This window comes from Equus przewalskii, chromosome 14, assembly GCF_037783145.1.
Source record: "Equus przewalskii isolate Varuska chromosome 14, EquPr2, whole genome shotgun sequence".
Classification (NCBI taxonomy): Eukaryota; Metazoa; Chordata; class Mammalia; order Perissodactyla; family Equidae; genus Equus; species Equus przewalskii.
Genome location: NC_091844.1, coordinates 69,910,514 through 69,934,316, shown reverse-complemented (window position 1 = coordinate 69,934,316; position 23,803 = coordinate 69,910,514). Strand labels below are relative to the sequence as shown.

Below are 23,803 nucleotides of genomic sequence, written 5' to 3'. Positions count from 1 at the left end.
GAAAAACTGAATGCTTTCCCCCTAAGACTGGGAACAAGGGAAGGATGTCCACTCTCACCACTTCTATTCAACATTATATGGAATGTCTTAGCCAGTGAAATAAGACAAGAAAAGAAACAAAAGGCAAACAGATTGGAAATTAAGAAATAAACCTATCCCTATTTGCAGACTACATGATTATGTTTGTAGAAAATCCAAAGGAGCATACAGAAAAGCTCTGAGAACTAAAAAGTGAGTTTAACAATGTTGCAGGACACAAGGTCAAAACCTAAATTCAACCACAGTTCTATATATTAGAAATCCACAACTAGAAATGGTGTATTTTTTAAATAGCATTTACAATATCTCTAACAAAAATAAGATGCTTGGGTATACACTAACAAAATATGTACAGATCTGTATATTGGAACTACGAAACACTGATGAAAGAAATTTTTTAAAGACCTAAACAAAACAGAATGACATGCCATCTAATCAGATGGTCTAATCAAAATCACAACAGAATTTTTTGTAAATATACATAATTCTAAATTTTATATGGATAGGCAAAAGGAACAGAATAGACAAGACCATTGTGAAAAGGAAGAATAAAGTTGGAGGATCATCCTACTCAGTTTTAAGAATTACGAAAAAGCTACAATGATCCATACAGGATGGTATTGGCAAAGGGATAGGTACACAGATCAATGGAACAGGACAGAGTCCAGAAATAAAGCCACACAAATATGGCCATTTGATTTTTTATTTTAAGGTGCAAAGGAAATTCAATGTAGAAAGGATAGCCTTGCTGTTGGAAAAACTGGTTATCCATATGTCAAAAAGATGAACCTCGACCTGTAGCTCACACCATATTAAAAAAAACTAATTCAAAGTAGTAGATGTAAGTGTAAAATGTAAAAGCATAAAACTTGTAGAAGAAAACACAGGAGAAAATCTTCATGGTCTGGTCATATCACACTAAAAGTGTGACATTACACCAAAAGCACAAACAATAAGAGAAAAAAATGATAATTTGGACATGAACAAAATTAAACACTTTTGTTCTATGAAAAAAACCAATAAAGAAATTAAAAGACAAGCTACCCAGTGGGAGAAAAATATTTGCATTGATGCAAAGAAGAGAGAAAATGTCAAGGCTTAAATCAGCTAAGTACCAACTCAGAGCAGGGTATGCCAGCCAGAAGACCTCCATGGCAGCATTTTAGGAAAACTCAGCTCCTACAACTTAAGCGCCCATTGTGCTAAAAATCAAGCCCAAATTCGAATTTTGAAAGCGCGCAAAGTACGCTTCGCTTCTCCGACCCCCACGCCCCGCGCGCCGCTCAGCTCGGGGCAGAGCTCGCGGACGCCTTCGCTGCAGCCCGCCGGAGCGGGGCCCGGGAGCCTGGGCTCCTGCGGGACAAGGTGCTGCTCGGCGACAACGTGGCATCGCTTTGAGGCACAACGGTCCAGGGCTACACCCAGGTGAACGGGCTGCAGCGGCGCCTCGGGCCAGGGCCTGGTCGTGCTCGGCTTCCGTGCAACCAGTTCCGGCCTCAGGAGAACATCCTGGTCTTGGCATCCGGCCAAGCACGAAAAGATCCTGAATTCCCTCCAGTACTTCCGACCCGGCGGCGGGTTCCAGGCCAACTTCACTCACTTGGAGAAGCGCGAGGAGAACGGCGCGCAGGCACACCGGCTCTTCGCCCTCCTGCGGGAGGCTCTGCCCGCGACCCCGTGAAGACGCCACCGCGCTCGCGACCAACCCCCGCGTTCATCACCTGGTTTCCCGTGTACCGCGACGACGTCGCCTGGAACTTCGAGAAGTTCCTGGTGGGCCTGGACGGTGTGCCCGTGCGCAGGTAGAGTTTAGAGTTGCCGCTTTCCTACCGTCGACATCGACGTCGAGCCCGACATCGAAGCCCTGCTGTCCGGGGGTGCAGCTGTGCCTAGGGCACCCCTCCTACCCCCGCTGCTTGGCAGTCACAGCGCTGTCCTCTGGGGATGTCATCCATGATGGTTATTTCCTCTAAACCTGCATGAGGAATGCCTGACGTCCAGGAAAATCCCCCAAGATGGGCGCTGGTCCTGTCTATCCCAGCCTCCTCTCTCCCAGACCTATAGAAAATGAATTGGAGATGCTGGAACAGCATGGAAGGGTATTATGGAAAGAGTCAAAAGGTATTCCCCTTCCCCACGTTGCCCAACCTTTACCAATTCCATCTATACTGGATTGACAGCACCTTTTTTTTTTTTTTTTTTTTTTTTTAGCCTGATGGCTTTCTCTGACCGCTCAAGTCCATTTTGTTCCCTGAATGGCAGGTCTAAAATACTATGGATTTGCCACTCCCTGGAGTCTTAACCAGTGACTGATGGAGTTAGTATATAAATACCCCACCTATCTCGCCCTCTCAATGCCATAACTCTAGGGACATGTTTGACACTGGTTCAGAGAGCTCCCCAGTGGGAATAAGCTCCTTACCCACAGTGGTAACATCCTTCATAAACCCTTCATTTGCTAACTTCCCTTCTGTATCTCTCTTCCTGGTCCCCTACTGGATTTCCTGGGATAACCTCCAAAACAAAATACTTGCACTCAAATCCTTGTCTAAGAGTCAGCTTCTGGGAGAACTCAAAATAAAATATTAAATCTTTTCATTTCAACCAAGCTTATCATTCAGATTACCTAAAATCCAAATTCACAGGGTACACATAAACTAAGGTTACTATAAATGATTTTTCCTGGGCCTTAGTGATAGGCAACTCCATCTCAGTGCTCTATGGATATTAATACCTGCATCTTTGTAATTATGCGTGTACCAGGTCCACATCAACAAAGGACTAATCCTACTGCCCCATGTCATTACATGTCCTTGTCTTCCTGATAGCATCTTGAAGACCAACACTTACATGAATGGAAGGTCATCTCTCTACTTCCTTCCACTTGGACTCCTGGCACTTTGCCTTTTCTTAGCCTCACAATCTAGAGATAACCAACACCTCCTTATCGTTCCCTTCACATACTAAGTCTCATTTCAAACTCTGCCATTTCCTTCCTCATAGTCACTCTCATATCCACCCTTTTTTCCCATTTCAACTGCCAAAATCTTTGTCCACATGAATGCACAAATAAAATTCTATGACACCATGATCTCAGGACTCTGCACCCCCTTCTTCCTGTAGTTCATCCTGTGGACAGACAGAGAAATCCACTGGGTGTACTTATTCAAACGTGTTTGATCTGCACTGGATCCTAATCACCGGACTCAGGAGCTTCATTCCACCCGATTAAAAAAATCAGAGCGCAAAGTAAAATAAGCCAGATAGAGAAAGACAAATACTATATGCTCTCACTCATATGTGTAATCTAATAAAACAAAAAAAAGTCAAACTCATGATGGAAATAGAGTAGAATGTTGGTTGCCAGGGGCTGGGGAGTGGGGGAAATGGGGGAGATGTTGGTCAAAGGATACAAACTTTCAGTTGTAAGATGATTAAGTTCTGAGGATCGAATGTACAGCATGATGACTATAATTGATAATACTGTACTACATACTTGAAATTTGCTCAGAGAATAGATCTTAAACCACCACAAAAAAAAGGTAACTATGTGAGGTGATAGATGTGTTATAACTTAATTATGGTAATCATTTCACAATATATACATATATCAAATCATCATGTTGTACACTTTAAATATATACAATTTTATTTGTCAACTGTACCTCAATAAAGCTGGGGAAAAAAATTTAACAATATATTTGAACACCTTCCCGGGTCATTGAGTACTCTTCAAAACATAATTCTGAATGGTAGAATGTAATTTTATCACAATCATTCATCCAAGCCTTGACTGTTGGCAATTATTTCCAATTATCTAGTATTCTGAACAATGCAATAAACATCTTTGAAGCAAAATTTTTTTTAAAAAGGGGGGGCCAGCCCAGTGGTGTAGTGGTTAAGTTTGTGCATTCTGGCTTTAGTGGTCCAGGGTTTGCAGGTTCAGATCCCAGGCACAGACCTGGCACTGCTCATCAAGCCATGCTGAGGTGATATCCCACACAAAATAGAGGAAGACTCGCACAGATGTTAGCTCAGGGCCAATCTTCCTCACAAAAGAAAAAAAGAAGAACCAGAGCATAGCCTTAGTCTACAAAATGTAAAGAAGACCCGAGTCTTAGCTATGAGAATGTAAGCAAAATTTCTTCAATCTAAAGACTTGAAACTATAAGTTCTTAGAAGAGCCTGTTTAATGTTCTAGGCCCAAAGCCCAATGAATGAATGAGTTTTTAGATACAACACCAAAAGCACAATCCATGAAAGAAAAAATTGGTAGGTTGGATCTTAACAAAATTAACTGCTCTGAAAAAGATACCATTAAGAGAAAGAAAAGACAAGCCCCAGAGTAAAAGAATTATTTTCAAAACACATATCTGATGAAGGACTTGAATCCAAATTATAAAAGAAAAACTCTTAAAACTCAATAAGAAACAGCCCAATTAAAAAATGATCAGGAGCCAGCCCTGTGGCCGAGTGGTTAAGTTCGCACACACTGCTTCGGCGGCCCAGGGTTTTGCTGGTTCAGATCCTGGCCACAGACATGGCAGCACTCATCAGACCATGCTGAGGTGGCATCCCCCATAGCACAACCAGAGGCACTCACAACTAGAATATAAAACTATGTACTGGGGGACTTTGGGGAGAAGACGAAGGAAAAAAAAAAAAGATACCCCACCAAAGAAGATATACAAATGGTAAATAAGCATATAAAAAGACGTTCAACATCATTTGTCATTAGGAAATTACAAATTAAAACAACAATAAGATACCATTATACACCTACTAGAATGGCTAAAATCCAAAAAACTGACAATACCAAGTGCTAACAAGAATGTAGAGCAACAGGAACTCCATCCGTGGCTAGTGGGAACGCACAAACAGCCACGCTGGAAGATAGTTTGGCAGTCTCTTAGAAACTCATCATAGTCTTACCATTCGATCCAGCAATTGCACCACTAGTTATTTACCCAACTGAGTTGAAAACTTATATTCAAACAAAACCTACACCCAAGAGCTTATACCAGTTTTACTCATAATTGCCAGATACTGAAAGCAACCAAGATGCCCTTCAATAGATGAATGGATAAACAAACTGTGGTACTTTCATAAATGGAATATTGTTCAGCAATTATAAATGAGCTATCAAGCCATGAATAGACATGGAGGAAGCTGAAATGCACACTGCGAAGTGAAAAAAGCCAGTCTGAAAAGGCTACATAGTGTATGATTCCAATTTTATGACCTTCCAGGAAAAACAAAACTATACAAATAGTAGAATGATCAGTGGTTGCCAGAGATCCGAGGGGAAGGGAAGCGGGATGACTAGGCGAAGCACAGGGGGGGGTTTAGGGTGGTGAAACTCCCGTGTGATACCGTAAGGGTGGAGACATGACACTATGCATGTGTCAAAACCAACAGAAATCTACAATACAGAGTGAACCTTAATGTATGCACATTTTTTTTAATCCTTTAGGATGTCAGAGGATCCGAGGATGAAATGCAGAATGTGACCAAACAACCTAACCACATTACAATGTATGAAACAGTCTCACTGAAGAGAGTGGGCAAAAAGTAGTGACCTAAGTAACTCTGGAAATGAATGGAGTCTGTAAGACTAAAGGCAAAACAAAACATACACAGGTACTAGACTCTAGCTTCCCACAGGTTATGGCTTAACAATTCTGATACAGCTTTGCACGTATACTGGAACTGAACAATTAAGTAAATAGACGGCAGACGGTGGAGTGTGAGGTTACAGATAAGCAAAGTGGGAAAGAAGCTACAATGATCCCTAAGGTGATGGATTACACTTGGAGACATCAGTATAAGTTCATGTGTAGCTTAATATAGACACAGACAGTTACATATAGAAGTGTTTGTACATATGTGGACATACGTGGGTTAATACACACACGTATATATCCTTACTCTGTCAACTCAGAGGGGCTAGAAACAACAATATCCCAATAGCAATGAGCAAACCTAATTCCCAAATTTTGGTTTATAAAATCATTCACCAATAAAAGGAACCAGGAGAATTCCAAATAATTTAGGTAGATATTCCACCCTGAAGAAAGTGGAGCATAACTCCCCACTCTTCAAGTGTGAGCTGCACACAGTGACTTCTTTCCAAGGAGGAAAAGGGGGAGGTGGAAATAACATGACAGTGGAGAAAGCTGACAAATACCACCTCAGCCAGGTGATCAAGCTCAAGGATCAGTAGTGATAAATCACGTTGACAGTTATGTACCCTTGACATGATGTGATGAAAATGGCATTTTACCTCTGCGGTCTTCCTCCCAAAAACCTCTCAACCCAGTCTGATCATGAGAAAACCATCAGGCAAAACTCAATTGAGGGAAAATCTACAAAATACCTAACTAGTACTCCTCAAAGCTGCCAAGTTTCATCAAAAACTGGATCATGGACTGGCCCCACAGCTGAGTCATTAACTTTGCACGCTCTCCTTCGGCGGCCCTGGGTTTCACTGGTTTGGATCCTGGGCACAGACATGGCACCACTTGTTGGGCCACGCTGGGGTGGCATCCCGCATGCCACAGCTAGAAGGACCCACAGTTGGAATGTACAACTATGTACTGGGGGGATATGGGAAGAAAAAGCAGGAAAAAAAAAGAAAAAAGAAAAAAACTGGATCAGAAGTCTGAGAAACTGACAAAGCCAAGAGAAGTCTAAGGAGACATGACAACTAAGTGTAATGTGGTGCCCTGGATGGGATTCTGGAACAGAGAAGGCAACTGGGTAAACACTAAGGAAATCTGAATAAAGTACTGATTTTAGCTAATAATAATGTGTCATCATTGGTTCATTAATTGTAGCAAATGAACCAAACTAATGTAAGATGTTAAACAGAGGGAACAGAGGATGGGATGCACATAGGAACTCTCTATTATTGTTCAATTTTTCAATAAATTTAAAACTATTCTAAAAAATAAAGTTTATTTTTTTAAAGACAGTACAATTACATATTTCTTTTCCTTTATTCTCTTAACTGATTTAAAAAGCAACTGCATGAAACAATATCTATAAAATTGTATTGTTGGGCCTGTAACACATAACAATCCTAAATGTCTACATACCTAATGATAGTGCCTCAAAATACACTAAGCAAAAATTGATAGAACTGAAAGGAGAAACTGACAAATGCACACATACTTGGAAACCTCAACGCTCCTCCATGATCGATACAAGCAGAAAGATGGGTGTGGAAGGACTGAGCAACACCATCAGCAAACTGGATCTAACCGATATTTATGGAACATTCCACCCAATAATGACGAAACACAAATTCTTTCCAAGTGCACATGAAACATGCATCACCAATTTCAGAAAAGTGACTACTTCTGGAGATGGAAGCAGAATAATGTCACTGCAGAGGGATACCACCTCTACTAGCTATGTTTTACTTATTAGGCTGGGTTCTGGGTACACTGCGTTATTCTTTATGCTTTATATGTCCTATTTCATAATAAAATTTGAAGTCATTTACTTTGAGCATATTCTCTGGTAAACCTTTTCTTTAGTGGTTTGGGAGGAAAAAAGGGCAGGTCTCCATATATTTTATTATTAAAATGGAGTATACCAAATACCAGAAGCTCTATACTTTTATCCAAATGTACAGGAACTCTCACAAACTCCATAATTTGGTATAATATTTATTACTTGAAATCTTCAGCAATGTCTTCCGTGAGTATCCCAACAATATTTGCTAGCAAAGGATGCATTTAGTTTGTCATCAAACTAAAATTATTAATTTGACTATATATTATTTTAGCCACTCTTACCAAAACAGGAAGAACAAAGGTTTATGGTTTTTTGTCTTTTACTCCTAAACTAAGAAAACTCCGAAGAAATTTCTAAAAGTGTATCATTGTTAATAAAATTTTAAGGTGCTAGATTAATTAGCATATGACTGTAATTATCACTCACAATTATTGAAAAGGCTCAATAAGTTTGTCTTCATATTCTGAATGCTTAGTTTTACAATATCTCAACTGGTAATGTTAGCCTCATACTATCATTAATGAATATCTTAAGGCACAATATACTCAACAGTGCACATAAATCCATATATGAAACAGTATTTTTAATAATTTTCAGGGGTTTTTTTTTTACTGCTTAGATCATTATTGTTTTGTACTTTGCATTTAACTGACAACAAGCTCATAATATAAATGGAAGTGCCAGCTGTGCTTTTTTCTTGCTGCTCATATGTCGTTGCAATATTACTTCAACCTTTGAGTGAATCTGAAACTTCAATGTGCAGTTTCTTTGCAGGAGTCTTTTTAAACCCTTTGTCTATATAGCAAGGTTCATTTCATTCAAATCAGATAATATACTAATCTGAAAGACCACCGAACCAGGCAGGGGTGAAGTGTCATACGTCCGAATGAAAAGTAAGTACACAAATAAGGAAGCTTGCATTCTCGGCCCCTCCAGGTGGCGGTGTCCCCACTATGCTCCTCTCAGGTTACCTCGCTTTCCACACCTGGTGTATATCATCAGACATGCAGATGGAGTCAAGTGTCAACCTGTGCACTAGATAGCAGGAAAAGTCCAGTGCCCATATGCTCTTGCTATACCCTGCCTAGAGGATCATTTTGCATGCCTCCCTCTTGGGAAACCATTGCTTTTTTAAAAATCTAGAATGAGAAGATGGGACTGTGCTAGGTTGAGGAATATGGATAGCAGAATTAGATGAGGAAATTCAGAGCCTAAGTGGTTAGTTAACTTGGCCTAAGGTTACAAAGCTAGTAATGCATGGAGTTAGGGAACCGATTTGACTCTACAGCCCTTTCTTTCGACTGTGCCACATCGCCCCCTCCAGGGCAAACACCAGGACTCCAGGAGCGAGGGAAGCATACAGGTCTCCAAACGGTGGAGCTGGATCAGACCTTAGGCCAGAGCTAAATGGGGTCCAGAGGCCTGTGCAACAAAAGGCTGGACCCTTGTTTGTCCTGCTTAGGAAGTGATGCATTCCAGAGTTAGATTAAGTCTTCGGGCAGAAGTTAAGTAACTCCCACAGTAAAGACTAAAGCAAAGAGCAGGCTCTAGAAATGTTTCCAGAATGTCTCTGTGCTGCGCCTAAGTGTTAAATATCCTTCATTTCCCTTGAATCTTTTTGTTAATGTCTTAACCCTCTATCTCTCAGTTACTTCAAAGCATACAAGTATCAAAACTTCTTGCGCAAGTTCACTGTCTCCCAGCAAAACTCCCGTCAGTTTTTCTGGATGCCTACTGAATTAAGAAGTCAGAGATGACTGAGACCATCACTAAGAAGCACTTAGCTGTAACCAGTCAAACTTCCCTGAAAGAGAACTAATTGCCTTGCTTATTTCAAGAAAATTTTCAACTATCCTTCCTCTAATACTTCTTTTCTCTTCTCTTTCAGATTTAAAAAAAAAAAAAAAATGCCAGGGAAAGTAAATGTTTGTAAAACCCTACAGATTTTCTTTTTCACAAATCTGGAAAAGTTCCAATAGGTTCCAATAAAAAACATTCAACAACTGCATTCCACTATTACACAAGGCTCTGAACAGCAAGTACAACCTCAGAGAGCTGTAGTAACTATGAAATAAATTACAGAAAGCATTTAGCACAATGCCAGGCACAAAATAAGAGCCTAATATTATTATTTTTGTATTATTGTTGTTGTTGATGTTAGCATGTGACTACCCTCTTGTATGATGCCTAGACTAGAATTCTATAGGCAAAGCTCCTTTTTCTTAATTTACAGATCTTCTGATTTATTTAAAAGTATGAAAACATAGACTCGGAAGAAGAATAAATACTTTGTTATCAATCATCTGCAACATTTTAAATTTGGAATAGAGAAAAGGTTTTAACAAAAGTGAAAGGAGGTAAAGAGGTAGAAGTGCAATGTGCCCAAGAAATGAGAGAACAGAATGTAGGAAAATAGGGGAAAGCAAGCCACAAAAAAAGAGAAACAGGTGCCTCTCATCTGCTAAAGACAAATGTCATAGTTTTCCCTAAAACCTGCCATGGGCTGCTTAGTTCATAAGAGCAAATTTTACTTCTAAGCAAAGATACTAAATTACTTACATAATAAGGAAATATTAAAAACATATGAACAATAAAGAAAAAAGTACACTCTTGAAATGACATGCAAAGCTCTAGTTTTCATAGTCATATTTCAGGAAAAGTACCCTTGTTCATTATTTCTATAGTTAAGCTTATCCCAAGAGAGATTTTTTTTTTTTTAGAAAGATAGATAAGAATTACTTCTTCAAATGACTTTGGAATTAATGAAAAGAAAATAAGACCAATTAAATGTGTTGCAACCTAAATCAAATTATTTATAATTCTTTTTGACCATGACAGCAGGGTGCTGCTTCCACATCAAAATCCTGGATGGTAACAACTTCTTTTCTGAGTTCTCCTATCTTTAATTTCGGTTAACACATTGGTATTAATGATGATGAACTACAAAAACCACCAGCAAGGCAAGAGAGAATCAGATTGCAAGGGCTTAGAAATAACCTAACTTAGACCCCAAATTTTGCACATCTAAGTAAATAAAATGTCTTGTCCCAGCTTACAGTTGTATTTCACAACAAAGAAATGGAAACAGAAACGCAGAACCCCTAAATCCTGGTCCATTATACCACCCTTCTATATGTGAAGACGTTAGGATAATTTTTCTCTGTCTCCGGTCTGTAGGGAAGATTTCATAAACAATAAATTAAAACCACAAACTTAAAACTTTGGTGCATCAAAAGATCCTATTTTTAAAAAGTTTTAGGTACCAGTCCCATGGCATAGTGGTTAAGTTTGTCACGCTCTACTTTGACAGCTCAGGTTTGTGGGTTTGGATCCCAGGCATGGACCTACTCCACCCGTCAGTCATGCTGTGGCAGCATCCCACATATAAAGTGGAGGAAGATTGGCACAGATGTTAGCTCATGGCTAATCTTTCCTAGGAAAAAAAAAGAAAAAGAAAACAAAGTTTGTTTTTGTTTTTTTAAAGATTGGCCCTGAGCTAACATCTGTTGTCAATCTTCTTTTTTTTTTTTTTTGCTTCTCACCAAAGCCCCCCAGTACATAGCCGTATATTCTAGTTTTGAGTGCCTCTGGTTGTGCTACGCAGGACGTCGCCTCAGCATGGCTTGACGAGCAGTGCCATGTGTGCGCCCATGATCTGAACCAGCAAAACCCTGGGCCGTCGAAGTGGAGCGCGCAAACCTAACCACTCGGCCACGCGGCCAGCCCCGAAAACAAAGTTTTAAAAGCCACAAACTGTAAGAACATATTTGAAGCCATCTAAGTGAAATATTAGCATCCAAAATGCAGTAAAAATTATAAATCAATATGAAAAAGACAAACAGTAGAAAAACATGTAAATGATGAAAAGAAGCAAATCACAGAAGAGAAAACCTAAAGAACCAAGAAAAACATGGAGCAACGTTCAAACTCACTAGTAATCAGAAAAACATATACTAAAAACCAAAACAAGATTATAGTATATATCCAGCAGATGTGCAAAAATCACAAACCCTGTCAATACCACAGGTTGACAAGGCAGGGAAGCAAGAGAAGCCACACATCCCTGGTGGGAATGTAAACTGGTAGAACCTCTTCAGAGAGGAATTTAGCAATATCCACTAAAGGTGAAGATGTGCATGGCACACAAGCCCGTGGTTTACTCCTGGGTACACACTCTAAAAGACACGTGTGCACAAGGAGATGTGACAAGAACATCCATAGCAGCATTATTTGTAACAGCAAAAAAAAAAAAAATCAGAACTACATGCCAATTCACAAGAAAATACAAAAGTAAATTGTGATATAATCACACAAAAGAATCCTATTCAGCCAAGAAAATGAATGCACTCGAGCCATATATCCATATGCATGAGTCTTTCAGCACTGAGAGAAAAGAAAACAAGTTACAAAGAGATATATTTAACACTGTTAATATAATTCTAATGCAAAACAATATTATACATATTAGGGCTATTTACATATGTAACAAGAGTATGAAAATAAGTACAAGAATGAAAAACATCAAATTCAGAATAGTGGTTTCCTTGGAAGTGGAAGAGAATACAACTGGGGAGGAGTTACGCGGAGGTCCAATTTTAAAAGGAGTCTAGTTTCTTAAGCGGTGTGTACACAGGTTTTCACTATGTTTATTCTCTATACCTCTTTGAGGGCCAATATTTCATAACGCTTAAAAAGCTAAAGGAAAATAAACTCAAAGTCAACCAAAATAGTTTACTCGAGAGCCCACAGGCTTATCCAAGACACTATTTATTCTATTTTGGCTTGTGCAGTTAAGAAAGATTCGGTCATAAGAAATCTCTCTCAAGAAGATGTACAACATCAGACTGCTAAAAAGCAGTGAAGGACCTGACCAAACGAAAAACCCCTCAAAAAAATCACACTGGAGACACAAAGCGGTCCTACGCCACGCTCAGGAATCAGGAGGTCAAACCAAAGGAGAAAACCCAAGTAACTCGGAACACAAAACAGTCCTGTTTAGAGACAGCAATGTAGAAAGGACATGGCTGTGCAGTCCGACCTGGGCTCAGATACTACCCCTTGTCACTGATAAGCTGTGTGGCCCTAAACAAGTTTTAACTTCTCTGAGCTCAATTTCCTCACCCATCCACTGGAGACACCATACTTAGCTTACAAAATTCTAATACTTAGAGAGAAGCCATTATTTATGAAAACTCCTTGACACACAGTAACTTCACAATAAATAACAGTTATTATTACTTACAGAAGAAAGTCTCTCTCTGGCAAGAGGAGACAAAGCATACAGAGATAAAAATTAAAAAGGAGTAAAGAGTCTAGAAAAAGAAGCCAGGAAGAAGCTGGAAAGCTTAGGAGCTGGAAAAGTCCTGGTAGAGTCTCAGAAGGTACCAAAAAAAGTGTTTTGTTGTTTTACTGAGCACTATTTCATTATAGTGAAGCTTAGTTACAAGAATATTTAGTCCAACAATGGAGAAAAGAAAGTCTCTTCAACAAATGGTGCTGGGAAAACTGGACAGCCACATGCAAAAGACTGAAAATTGACCATTCTTTTTCACCACACACCAAAATAAACTCAAAATGGATCAAAGACCTAAAGATTAGGCCTGAGACAATAAGTCTTTTGGAAGAGAATATAGGCAGTACACTCTTTGACATCAGTTTCAAAAGAATCTTTTCGGACACTGTAACTCCTCAGTTGAGGGAAACAATAGAAAGAATAAACAAATGGGACTTCATCAGACTAAAGAGCTTCTTCAAGGCAAGGGAAAACAGGATTGAAACAAAAAAACAGCTCACTAATTGGGAAAAAATATTTACAAGCCACTTATCCGACAAAGGGTTAATCTCCATAATATACAAAGAACTCACACTGCTTAACAACAAAAAAACAAACAACCCGATCAAAAAATGGGCAGAGGACATGAACAGACATTTCTCAAAAGAAGATATGAATATGGCCAATAGACACATGAAAAGATGTTCATCATCGCTAATCATCAGGGAAATGCAAATCAAAACTACACTAAGATATCACCTTACCCCCGTTAGATTGGCAAAAACATCCAAAACCAAGAACGACAAATGTTGGAGAGGTTGTGGAGAAAGAGGAACCCTCATACACTGTTGGTGGGAATGCAAACTGGTACAGCCACTATGGAAAACAGTATGGAGATTTCTCAAAAAGTTAAAAATAGAAATACCCTATGACCCAGCCATCCCATTACTGGGTATCTATCCTAAGAACCTGATATCAGATATCTCAAGAGTCCGTTGCACCCCTATGTTCATCGCAGCATTATTTACAATAGCCAAGACGTGGAACCAGCCTACATGCCCAGAAACTGATGATTGGATAAAGAAGATGTGGTATATATACACAATGGAATACTACTCAGCCATAAAAAAAGACGAAATTGGCCCATTCACAACAATGTGGATGGACCTCGAGGGCATTATGTTAAGCGAAATAAGTCAGTCAGAGAAAGACGAACTCTATATGACTCCACTCATAGGTGGAAATTAGCATATTGAGAAGGAGATCTGATCGGTGGTTACCAGGGAAAAGGGGGGGTGGGGGGAGGGTACGGAGGGGGAAGTGGTGTACCCACAACATGACTAACAAAAATGTACAACTGAAATCTCACAAGGTTGTAATCTATCATAACATTAATAAAAAAAAAAAAAAAAAAAGAATATTTAGTCCAAACCTGCTTTTCAGTCCTGTTTTGTTGTTAATATACAAAAATTTAAGATCAAAATATGTTTTCTTTAAAGGTTCCTTTTTTTGTTAGAAACACATTGACAAGTAAATCATATACAATACATCTGTTCCCCTCAGTTATCTACAACTCAGAAAGGCCTGTCCTACTCTTAACAGATTAAAGAGAAAAAAAATGATAATTTCAACAAATGCCCCAACAAGTTCCTCAATAAAATTCAACACCCAATAAAAATACAAACCAAGGGGCCAGCCCAATGGAGCAGCGGTCAAGTGTGCAAGTTCCGCTTCGGTGGCCTGGGGTTCACCGGTTCAGATCCCGGGTGCAGACATGGCACCACTTGGCAAGCCATGCTATAGTAGGCGTCCCACATATAAAAAATGTACAAGAAGATGGTCATGGATGTTAGCTCAGGGCCAGTCTGCCTCAGCAAAAAGAGGAGGATTGGCAGCAGTTAGCTCAGGGCTAATCTTCCTCAAAAAAAAAAAAAATACAAAGCAAGAACAGAAGAAAACTTCCTTAAATTGACAAAAGACATCTACCAGAAGCCTTCAGTAATCTCATATCTAATAGTCAAACACTGGAAGCATTCCCATTCAGGAAAAAGATAAAAATGCCCATTATCATCACTGCTATTCAACTATGGTTTATATAATGCTCTGGGCCTGGAAAAGTGGCAAGATAAAAACACAGCCTCATGACCAGGAACTGAACTGAGACATTCACATACTCTGTGAGTAGATCTAAAATAGCCCCAATTACCTCAAAGAGCAGGACCCCTGACCCACCATTATCATATCTGATTTCTTGACTAGGATCCAGTAAGTCAATGGAAGCACCAGATATATCACCACACAGAGAAGGGTGAACACAGAAATAGGAAAAACAAAATCAAAAGCATTCACACTGAAATGCGTCTGTAAATCAAAACTTCAAACACATAAGGAAATATAACACTAAGAAAGACAGCCAATACAAGCAACAACTAGAACATGAATTCATTCCAGATGAAGTTTAATTTTACAGAACAAAGACTTACTTTTTAAAGACAGTTAGGGTGCTAGGATATAAATTTTTTAAATTACTGGGAATGCAAAATGCTACAGCTACTTTGGAAGACAGGCAGTTTCTTACAAAGCTAAACATACCCTCACCATAAGATCCAGCAATCACACTCCACGCCGTGCACCACCCAACCCAGGAGCCACCATTCACAGGGACTCTGCTGTGAATGGCACCCCTACAGCTGGGCAGTATACATCCTGCACAAGATGCCAGAGCCCTGATGCTTGTGTAATTATAAATAAAATGAGGGAGGATGGATTGCAAACAAGCATGAGGGAACTTTCTGCAGTGATGTAAATTTCTACATCCTGATTGGGATAGAGGTTACACAGTATACACATTTTTCAAAACTCATTCAGCTGTACACAGGACATCTGAAATTTTATTACATGCAAACTATACATCAATAAAGTTGCTAAGTTCAATATAAAAATAAATAAATAATATCATTGGGAGAACCTGGAACAAGGCACGCAAAATTACAGGACCTAGGCACCCCAAAACAAGAACTAGTAGACACCTGCTGGTTGCACTCTGAAGTACACAGTCCTAAAACTCAAGAGAAATTAACTTAGTTCTTCAAGGTTTACTATGCAATGCCAAATTTGGATTAATACTACCTTTACTTTTTATACGAGGAAACAAAGACTCTGAGAGATTTCTGAGAAACATAAATGCTAACTTGGCATTCAACTGGTTCTAATTTTCCAACTAAGTAGAAAGTTTGTCTCTCACGCGTGGTGGACACTCAAAAACCTTGCCAGCATTACTCTGACTACAGAACCTCTTCAAAGGTAATTCCACTTATGTATGATCAAAATCCTCACAGAACTCATAAAAGGTCAAGTTTTAATTTGGCAGACAAAGTAACCCAACAGGCAGTGCAGCCCAGGGAACTGAAACAGCAACCTGGAGCTGCGGAGTCCAAAACTCCAACCAAGGCAAAGATCAGGCAGACTCCAGCCCTCAGAGAAGAGCAGGGACACAGTCTCTTACCACAGCCCTAAGATCCAAGAACCACGATAAAAATGAAAAAAAAAAACAACGCTCTCTAGACAAAACTACCCTTCTTCTTCCTCAGTAACAGAAAAGACAAGGGCCAGAATGGGATGATTTGGGATGAATGGCCCAAGGAGTAAGCTTCTGACAGCCAACAAGCAATAAAGATGTGAAAGCCGCCGCGAGGCCACAGGAAATCCACTCCATCACCTGAGCGATGGCTTTAAATGCCTGAACCTAAGAACCTGGGTTACCTTACATGGCAGAAAAAAGAAAGAACTTCAGGAACAGGGGACGTCCATCAGCCATCCCTAACACCAGAGTGATTAGCACTGCTCCGTGCAAAATACAGCAAAACCTTGCTCGGTTCATTCATTCACGCAATAAACACTTATTGCTTGACTGCTGTGGGCCAGGCACTGTTCTGGCGAAAGAGATGAAACAGACCTAAAGTGAATAAGGTATGAGACAAAATGCAATGGCAGTTGGCAATGCCATTTTACCCGTATACCGTCACAACCAAACGTCAGCAGCTAAACAGCAAATTACGGTGTGTGTTACACTATGTTGTGGCCCCAGTGCGGACCACGGTTCTCTACCCACGGAAGCTAATCAATAAATTGACTAAGAATCCTGGACGCTCTCCCTAACGCCAAGGCCTGGCACAGGAACTCAACAGCAAGCAGTCGTTAGCCGCATCCTCCCTCCTCCCAGGCCACTTTCCTTTAAAGGGTGACCTCGGCGCACAGGTTCACAGTTAGGCGCCTCGGGAAACAATGTTTTGGGGTGATGTGAAATAAATGCCCTTCCTCTGCCAGGGCCTGCCCGCCTCACCTGCCCTCTGCCAGGACCTGCCTCCTTCAGCACCTAACGCAGAGAATCCTCCCAGCGAGCCGGGCTCCGGCAGCATCAGCCCGGCGCCCGCACCCCGGCTCCGCGCCCCGCGGCCACAGCGCGCTCGGGACCCCATAGACCCCTCCCCGGCCCGGGGCTCGGAACCCGGCGGCGCCGGCCCTGTTCTCCGCTCCATCCCCTCCGCTCGCCCCTCCAGGGCCGGGCGCGCGGCGCCGTCTCCCCTCGCAGCGCGCGCCGTGCAGCGGCCCCGGTCCCCGCGGCTCTCGGCCCTGCACCCCGAGGTCCGGGCGCTGCGCTGGCTCCTTCGCGCTCCTCGCGCGCGCGAGGCTCCAGCACCGCGCTCCTCTCCCGCAGCCTGCGACCGCCGCCGCGGACCCCCACCTTACTCACTTCCCGGCCGGAGCTGCGGGCGTCGAGAAGGTCTCCGCCGGCCGCAGCCTCCTCCGCCTCCTCCGGCCCGGCCCCCGCGGCTGAGGCGGCGGCAGCAGCGCCCGCTCAGGCCCCGGAGCCGCCCCCGCGGCGAACGTTCTCAGGCGCCCGGCACGCGCAGCGAGCCCGCCCCCGGCGCGAGGGCGCGAGGGCGCGAGAGCGCGAGGGCAGGGCGCAGGGCGGGGGGCGGGCGCGCGCCGCCAGCACGAGCGCGCGGCTGGGGGCGGGGCTTCCGCCGCGCCGGGGAGGGGGCGGGCAGGCGGGCCGAGTTGCCTTCGAGCCCCGCCCCCCAGCTCTCCCGGCGGTTCCGGGTCGGCGGGGGAAACTTGCCCCCTGCGGGCTTCTCTTGCAGGCTGGCAGCGGGCGGCCGAGGTGCGTCTCCAGCTTCACAGGTATTTGCCCGGCCAGCTGGATGCTCGGCGCGACGTGACTACAAGGTAAAGAATGCTAAGAACCACCCCCATGAATCATTCATCTGCGCCTCGAGCGCGAGATACTGCCCTGAGTGATTTTTCCAAATTAATTCAACTCAGCAAGCGTTTACTGAACATCGACTCAGCGCTCTACCAGGTGCTATGTGGGTGCACCGTCACGGTCACGGTCCCTGGTCTCGAGGTGCGCATAACTTAGTAGAAAAGCATCCTGTAAACAACCAGGTCTGGTAACCCATGCAAAGCCAAACCGCAGGAAGATGCTGTGGGAGCGCGGAGGAGGAAGAGATTGCTTCCGCTTGGACCATGCTAAGGGGTTCCTGGAAGAGGTGGCATTTGTGTTCAGCCTCAAGGAAGAAGAACAAAGCCCTAGGAGAAGAAAGGGAAGGCATCAAAATAGCTTGGACAAAGGACAGAGGGTGACCAAGGATTTACCAGCTGGCATCAGCTTTTTTTGTTTCAATATTATCCATTTTTGATAGACTCCTTTCCAAACTGTATGAAACATAGGAGATGATTAAGAATAGCTAAGCTTTTTTTTTAACAGCTCAAAGGATCGTTTTTCTCAATATTATTTAAGGCTCAAACCAGCAATGTCCTTTAAGGACTATTGGTATGTGAATGAAGGACTTAAGTTCCTAAGCTAAGTGACCCTAAACCAGTAGGCCTTGTGCCTGGGTTTTTACTGCTTTTTGGCACCTTATGGTCAGGCAGATCCTGCCTGCCTGCCTGCCATTAGCACATCCTCTTCCTCCTCCTCTCATCTTCCCACTTTTAAACTCCTGTGGTGAAAGAAATGCTGGTAACCAACTTTGTTAAGTGAGAGTAAAGAGGTTCCTCAAAAACAGAGCATCACCTTTCACATGGGAATTTTGTGACTATTTTGCATGCTTAGAAGATTTTTTGCTTGTATGCAGGGTCTTGACTATGTCTGAATATGTTAAGATACCCAGAATATAGGTAAGAGACAGCTTGTTTGTTCATTTACCCTTCATTGAGGACCAACTAAGTGGGAGGCATTGAAAGGGTAAAACATTGATCCCATCCTCTGGAGAAAAGATGTGAAAATGATGTACAATAAATATGTAAATATTGCTTGCTATATTTGCCTTGTTGATTGAAACCAAGGTAATTTCAATATGTGAGCTAAATTATTATAGGAACTAAGTACACTTCTGTTAGCATCTCTCCATCTTAGTTCTGTATTTCATCACCTCCCACATCTTCAGAAGACTTCTCTCAAACATATTTCAATCATTCTCCCACTCTCACTCCCAAAATTATCAATTCTTCTTACCCATTGTCCTTTGCCCTCACCATCTATTCATGTTCAAGCTCTTCCTGTCCTAAAGAAAAAGGAACAAACCTCCCGTCCCTCTAGATTCTGCACTAGTCACTATTCCTTGTCTATATTTTCCTTTACAAATGCCTTGAAAGTAGTCTGTTCATCTCTGCCTCCTCAGCAGCTTCTCACTCCTCAACCCGTGGCTGCACAGCTTCTGTCCCCACCACATCACTGCACTGCTCTCAGTCATTAATGGCTTGTTTAACCCTAAGTGCCACAGGCTATTTTTGAGTCCTCATATTGCTAGGGCTCTCAGTGGCATTTGACAACACTGAGCACTTCTCTCTCTCTGCAGCTCCCTTGGTCTTCACAACATGACTCATCTAACCCCTCTGACTACTCCTCAGTCTCCAGGGTTCTGTTCTCAGCTTTCATTTCACCCCATTCATTCTCCCTGAACTATTTCATCTACTCCCTGTCTTCATCTGCCACATTTATCAGCAATCCCAAATGTGCCATCTAGCTTGATCACTCATCTGAGTTCCGTATACACAAAAGCCTACTAGACTTCTCTACCTGGGTGTCTTGGAGACACCTCAAGCTCTACATGTCTAAACCCCGTTAGCCAAACTGTCCACACCATTGCCCAATTCAGAAACCCAGGGGTCTTCGTTGGTTCCTTCCTCCCCATCCCCATCACACTCAATGATCCTGTTGATTCTCCTCGTAAGTAACTCTAGAACCTGTCCCTCTTAGCCCTCTCACCGGGACTAAGCAGTGGCCTTCATCTTGTCTCCCTCCTACAGTCTTGTGCCTTCCAGTCCATATTCCATACTGTATGTCAGAAGAACTTTCAAAACTTTGCTGCCCATGATGTCACTGCTCAGCATGGCACACAAGACCTTCCATTTATCTAGGCCTTGCCTATCTTTCTAATTCCTCGCTTGTAGCTTCCTATACATACTCCATCCAGACCCTTAGAATGTTCCTGCTTTCTCTTGGCTCCATACTTTTGTGCTGTCTCTCTCTGTTTGGAATGTCATTTGATTGAATACAAGCAAGGAATGTCCAGCATATGTGTAGCTGAAGTTCCATGTATAATAAAACTATAATCCAAGAAACTTTCTGGAAATAAGAAAACGTACACCTGCATAATGAAAGGGCCCACATGCACTTGAGGAAATGACCACAGAATGATCAATTGTGAAAGCTAGCCTCTTAAAACTATTACACAAAAATAATAACAATGACCTTCAAGGCCTCCACGCAAAAAGCTCAAATTGTTTAAAAGGGTAAGAAAATCAGGCTGTAGTAGGTTAAAGATGGCTGCAAATTCCTTGTCACTTCTTTTGATCCAGACTGGCCTGCGTGAATTGCTTGACCAATAGCATGTGTGATGTTATGGGACTTCCAGGCCTAGGTCATAAGCAGTCTTGAAGGGTCCACCTGGGTCTTTTGAAATACTTGCTCTTGAAGCCCTGAGCCGCTGTGGGTAATATCTAACTCCCTGTGCAGAGGTTCTGAGGCTACATGGAGAGGAGGAGAGGCCTAGCTGATCCTAGGTGATGTGAGTGAAGTCATCATGAATGTTCTATTGGTCCAGCCATCAGCTGAATACCACTGAGTGGCCCCAGTTGAAGCCATGTGAAACAGAAGAATCATCCAGTCAAACCCTCCTCAAATTCCTGACCCCAGAGATTGTGAAATTATAATCAAATGATTCTTGTTTTAAGCCATTCCTTTTTAGGGCAGGTAGTTTGTTATAGAATCTAGTAACCAAAATATTTGGCATCCGCCTTCTCAGGAGCGACATACAAAGCAAGGCAATAGTGATGCAGCATTTCAAAATTTTCTAAAAACTCAAGGAAAGAAGAGGCAAGGTAAGGATTTTATATCCATCCATCCATGCTGTTTTTCAAGCATCAAAGGCTATAGGAAAAACCTTTTTTTTAAATGCAAGAACTCAAGAAATACTGCACACATAAGCCCATCCTAAGCACCTACTAGAGCAGGGGTCAGCAAATTTTTCCAAAAACATCAGGTAGTAAATATTTTGGGTTTGCAGACCCAATTGTTCAACCATGTCATTGTAGCACAAAAGCAGCCATAGATAATATTCAAATAAGTGGGTGTGGCTATGTTCCAAATAACCTAGATTTGGAAAAATTGGCAGCAGGTTAGATTTGGCCCATGGTTGTAGATTACCACTTCTATACTAGAGGAAAAGAAATAGAGAATGCTATTTCTCTCAAAAAAGCACAAGGTCCATATATTTTAAGAAAATAATATACCATAACCAAGGAGGGTTTATCTACTAGTCTGCTAGGACTATCATAACAAAGTGCCACAGACTGGTTGGCTTAATGAACAGAAATTTATTTTGTCACAGTTTTGGAGGCTAGAAGTCCAAGATCAAGGTATTGGCAGGGTTGTTTTCTTCTGAGGCCCTTCCCCATGGCTTGCAGATAGCTATCTTCTCCTTGAGTCTTCACATGGGCTTTCCTCTGTACAGTGAACATCTGTGACTAATCTCTTCTTATAAGGACACCAGTCATACTGGAGTAGGGCCCACTCTAATGACCTCATTTTAACTTAACTATCTCTTTAAAGACCCTACCCCCAGTACAGTCACATTCTGAGGTACTGGAGGTTGTTAGGACTTCAACAATGTAAATGTAAGAGCTGAAACTATAAAAATTCCTGGAGGAAAACATAGGTATAAATCTTCTTTACCTTGGGTTTGGCAAAGCCTTCTTAGATACAACACCAAAAGCACAAATAACAAAAGAAGAAATAGATAAATTGGACTTTATTGACATTAAAAACTTGTGCATCAAAGGGCACCACAAGAAAAGTGAAAAGACAGCTGACAGAATGGGAGTCAATATTTACAAGTAATATGTATGATCGGGGACTTACGTCCAGAATATACAGCAACACAACAATTATAAAACAAATTACCCAATTGAAAAATGGGGGAAAGATTCCATCAGACATTGCTGCAAAGGATATATAGATGGCCAATAAGCACATGTAAAGATACCCAACATGATTAGCTATTAGGGAAATGCAAATCAAAAACACAATGAGATTCCACTTCACCGCCACTAGAATGGCTATGATAAAAATCACAGACAGTAACAAGTGTTGACAAGGATGCGGAGAAATTGGAACCTGATACATTGCTGGTAGGAATGTAAAATGATGCGACTGCTCCAGAAAACAGTTTGGCAGTTCTTCAAAATGTTAAACATGAAGTTATCATATGACCCAGCAATTCTACTTCTGGGTGTGTATACCCAAGAGACTTGAAAATATACACCCACACAAAAACGTATACACAAATGTTCATAGAGTCTTATTCATAATAGCCAAAAAGTGGAAACAACCCCAGACTCCATCAACTGAGTGGATAAACAGAATGTGATAAATTCATCCATACAATGAAATATTATTCAGCAATAAAAAAAGAATGGAGTACATGCTATAACATGGATGAACCTTGAAAAATCATGCTAAGTGAAAGAAGCCAGTCACAGAAGACCACATATTATAAGATTTTATATATATGAAACGTTCAGAATGGGCAAATCAATAGAGACAAAGTAGATTAGTGGTTGCCAGGGGCTGGAGGGGTTGGAGGGTTTGGCAAAGGCCTGCTAATGGGTACGCGGTTACTTTTTCAGTTGCTGAAAATATTCTAAAGTTAATTGTGGTGATGGTTATACCACTCTGTGAATATACGAAAAACCAGTGAATTGTACACTTTAAATAGATGAATTGGAAGCTATGTGAATTCTCTCTCAATAAATCTAGTTCTTTGTAAAAGAAAACTATAAAACAAACCTGAAAGACACAAAAGAGTATTTAAACAAGACATCTCTTGGTTTTGGTTAAAATATCTCAACTCTGTTAAGATGACAGTTCTCCTTATGTTAATTTATAAATTTAATATGATTCCCAAAAAAATATAAAGTTTTTTTTTTCTGTAGCTGGACAAATTGATACCAAAGTTCATATGGAAAAATAAACCCTCAAGAATAGCTAGTAAAACGCTGAAAAGGAAGAGGTATGAGAGGGGACCAGCCCTGGCAGATATTAAACATATGACAGAGCCTCTTGAGTGAAAACAATGTGGTTCTGGCACATGAACCAATGTAACCGAGTAGAAGGTACAGAAATCAATCCAACTACGTATGAAAATCCAAATAGCTGAAGCAAACAAAGACTTTTCAATAAATAGTGTTGGGGCAGCTGGACAGACACACAGCCTCGCTCTATTGGTGAGTTATGGAGAGACAGATATTACAGGAGGGAATGAAAAATAGTAAAACCCTGGAGGGGCGTTTGGCAGTTATCTAATGAAATGACTTGTATGTTTACCTTTCAACCTAGCACCCCCACTTCTAAGAATTTACCCTAAAGATACCTCCAAAAATAATATGTACTCTTACATACGTAAG

General features: G+C 41.5%; 1 protein-coding gene and 1 pseudogene across 49 annotated transcripts in view; one reads left to right on the top strand and one right to left on the bottom strand.

Moving 5' to 3' along the window:
• The window catches only part of DTNB (dystrobrevin beta), a 239,286-nt gene extending 221,561 nt beyond the window's left edge, over positions 1 to 17,725 (bottom strand). For 17 of the 49 annotated variants that reach the window (XM_070573150.1, XM_070573118.1, XM_070573143.1 and 14 more), the window contains exon 1: positions 17,586 to 17,719. Coding sequence is in view for 3 of the 49 variants with exons in the window: in XM_070573114.1 (XP_070429215.1) it covers positions 10,824 to 10,837 (14 nt within the window). In the remaining 46 variants the exon portion in view is untranslated. Of the gene's footprint in view, positions 1 to 10,823; positions 10,994 to 17,174; positions 17,266 to 17,576 lie in introns of those variants that run through there. The other 32 variants (XM_070573159.1, XM_070573121.1, XM_070573132.1 and 29 more) reach the window with 17 other exon arrangements.
• On the top strand, positions 640 to 1,996 carry LOC103566381 (glutathione peroxidase 1 pseudogene; annotated as a pseudogene).
• Positions 17,726 to 23,803: the final 6,078 nt, after the last annotated feature.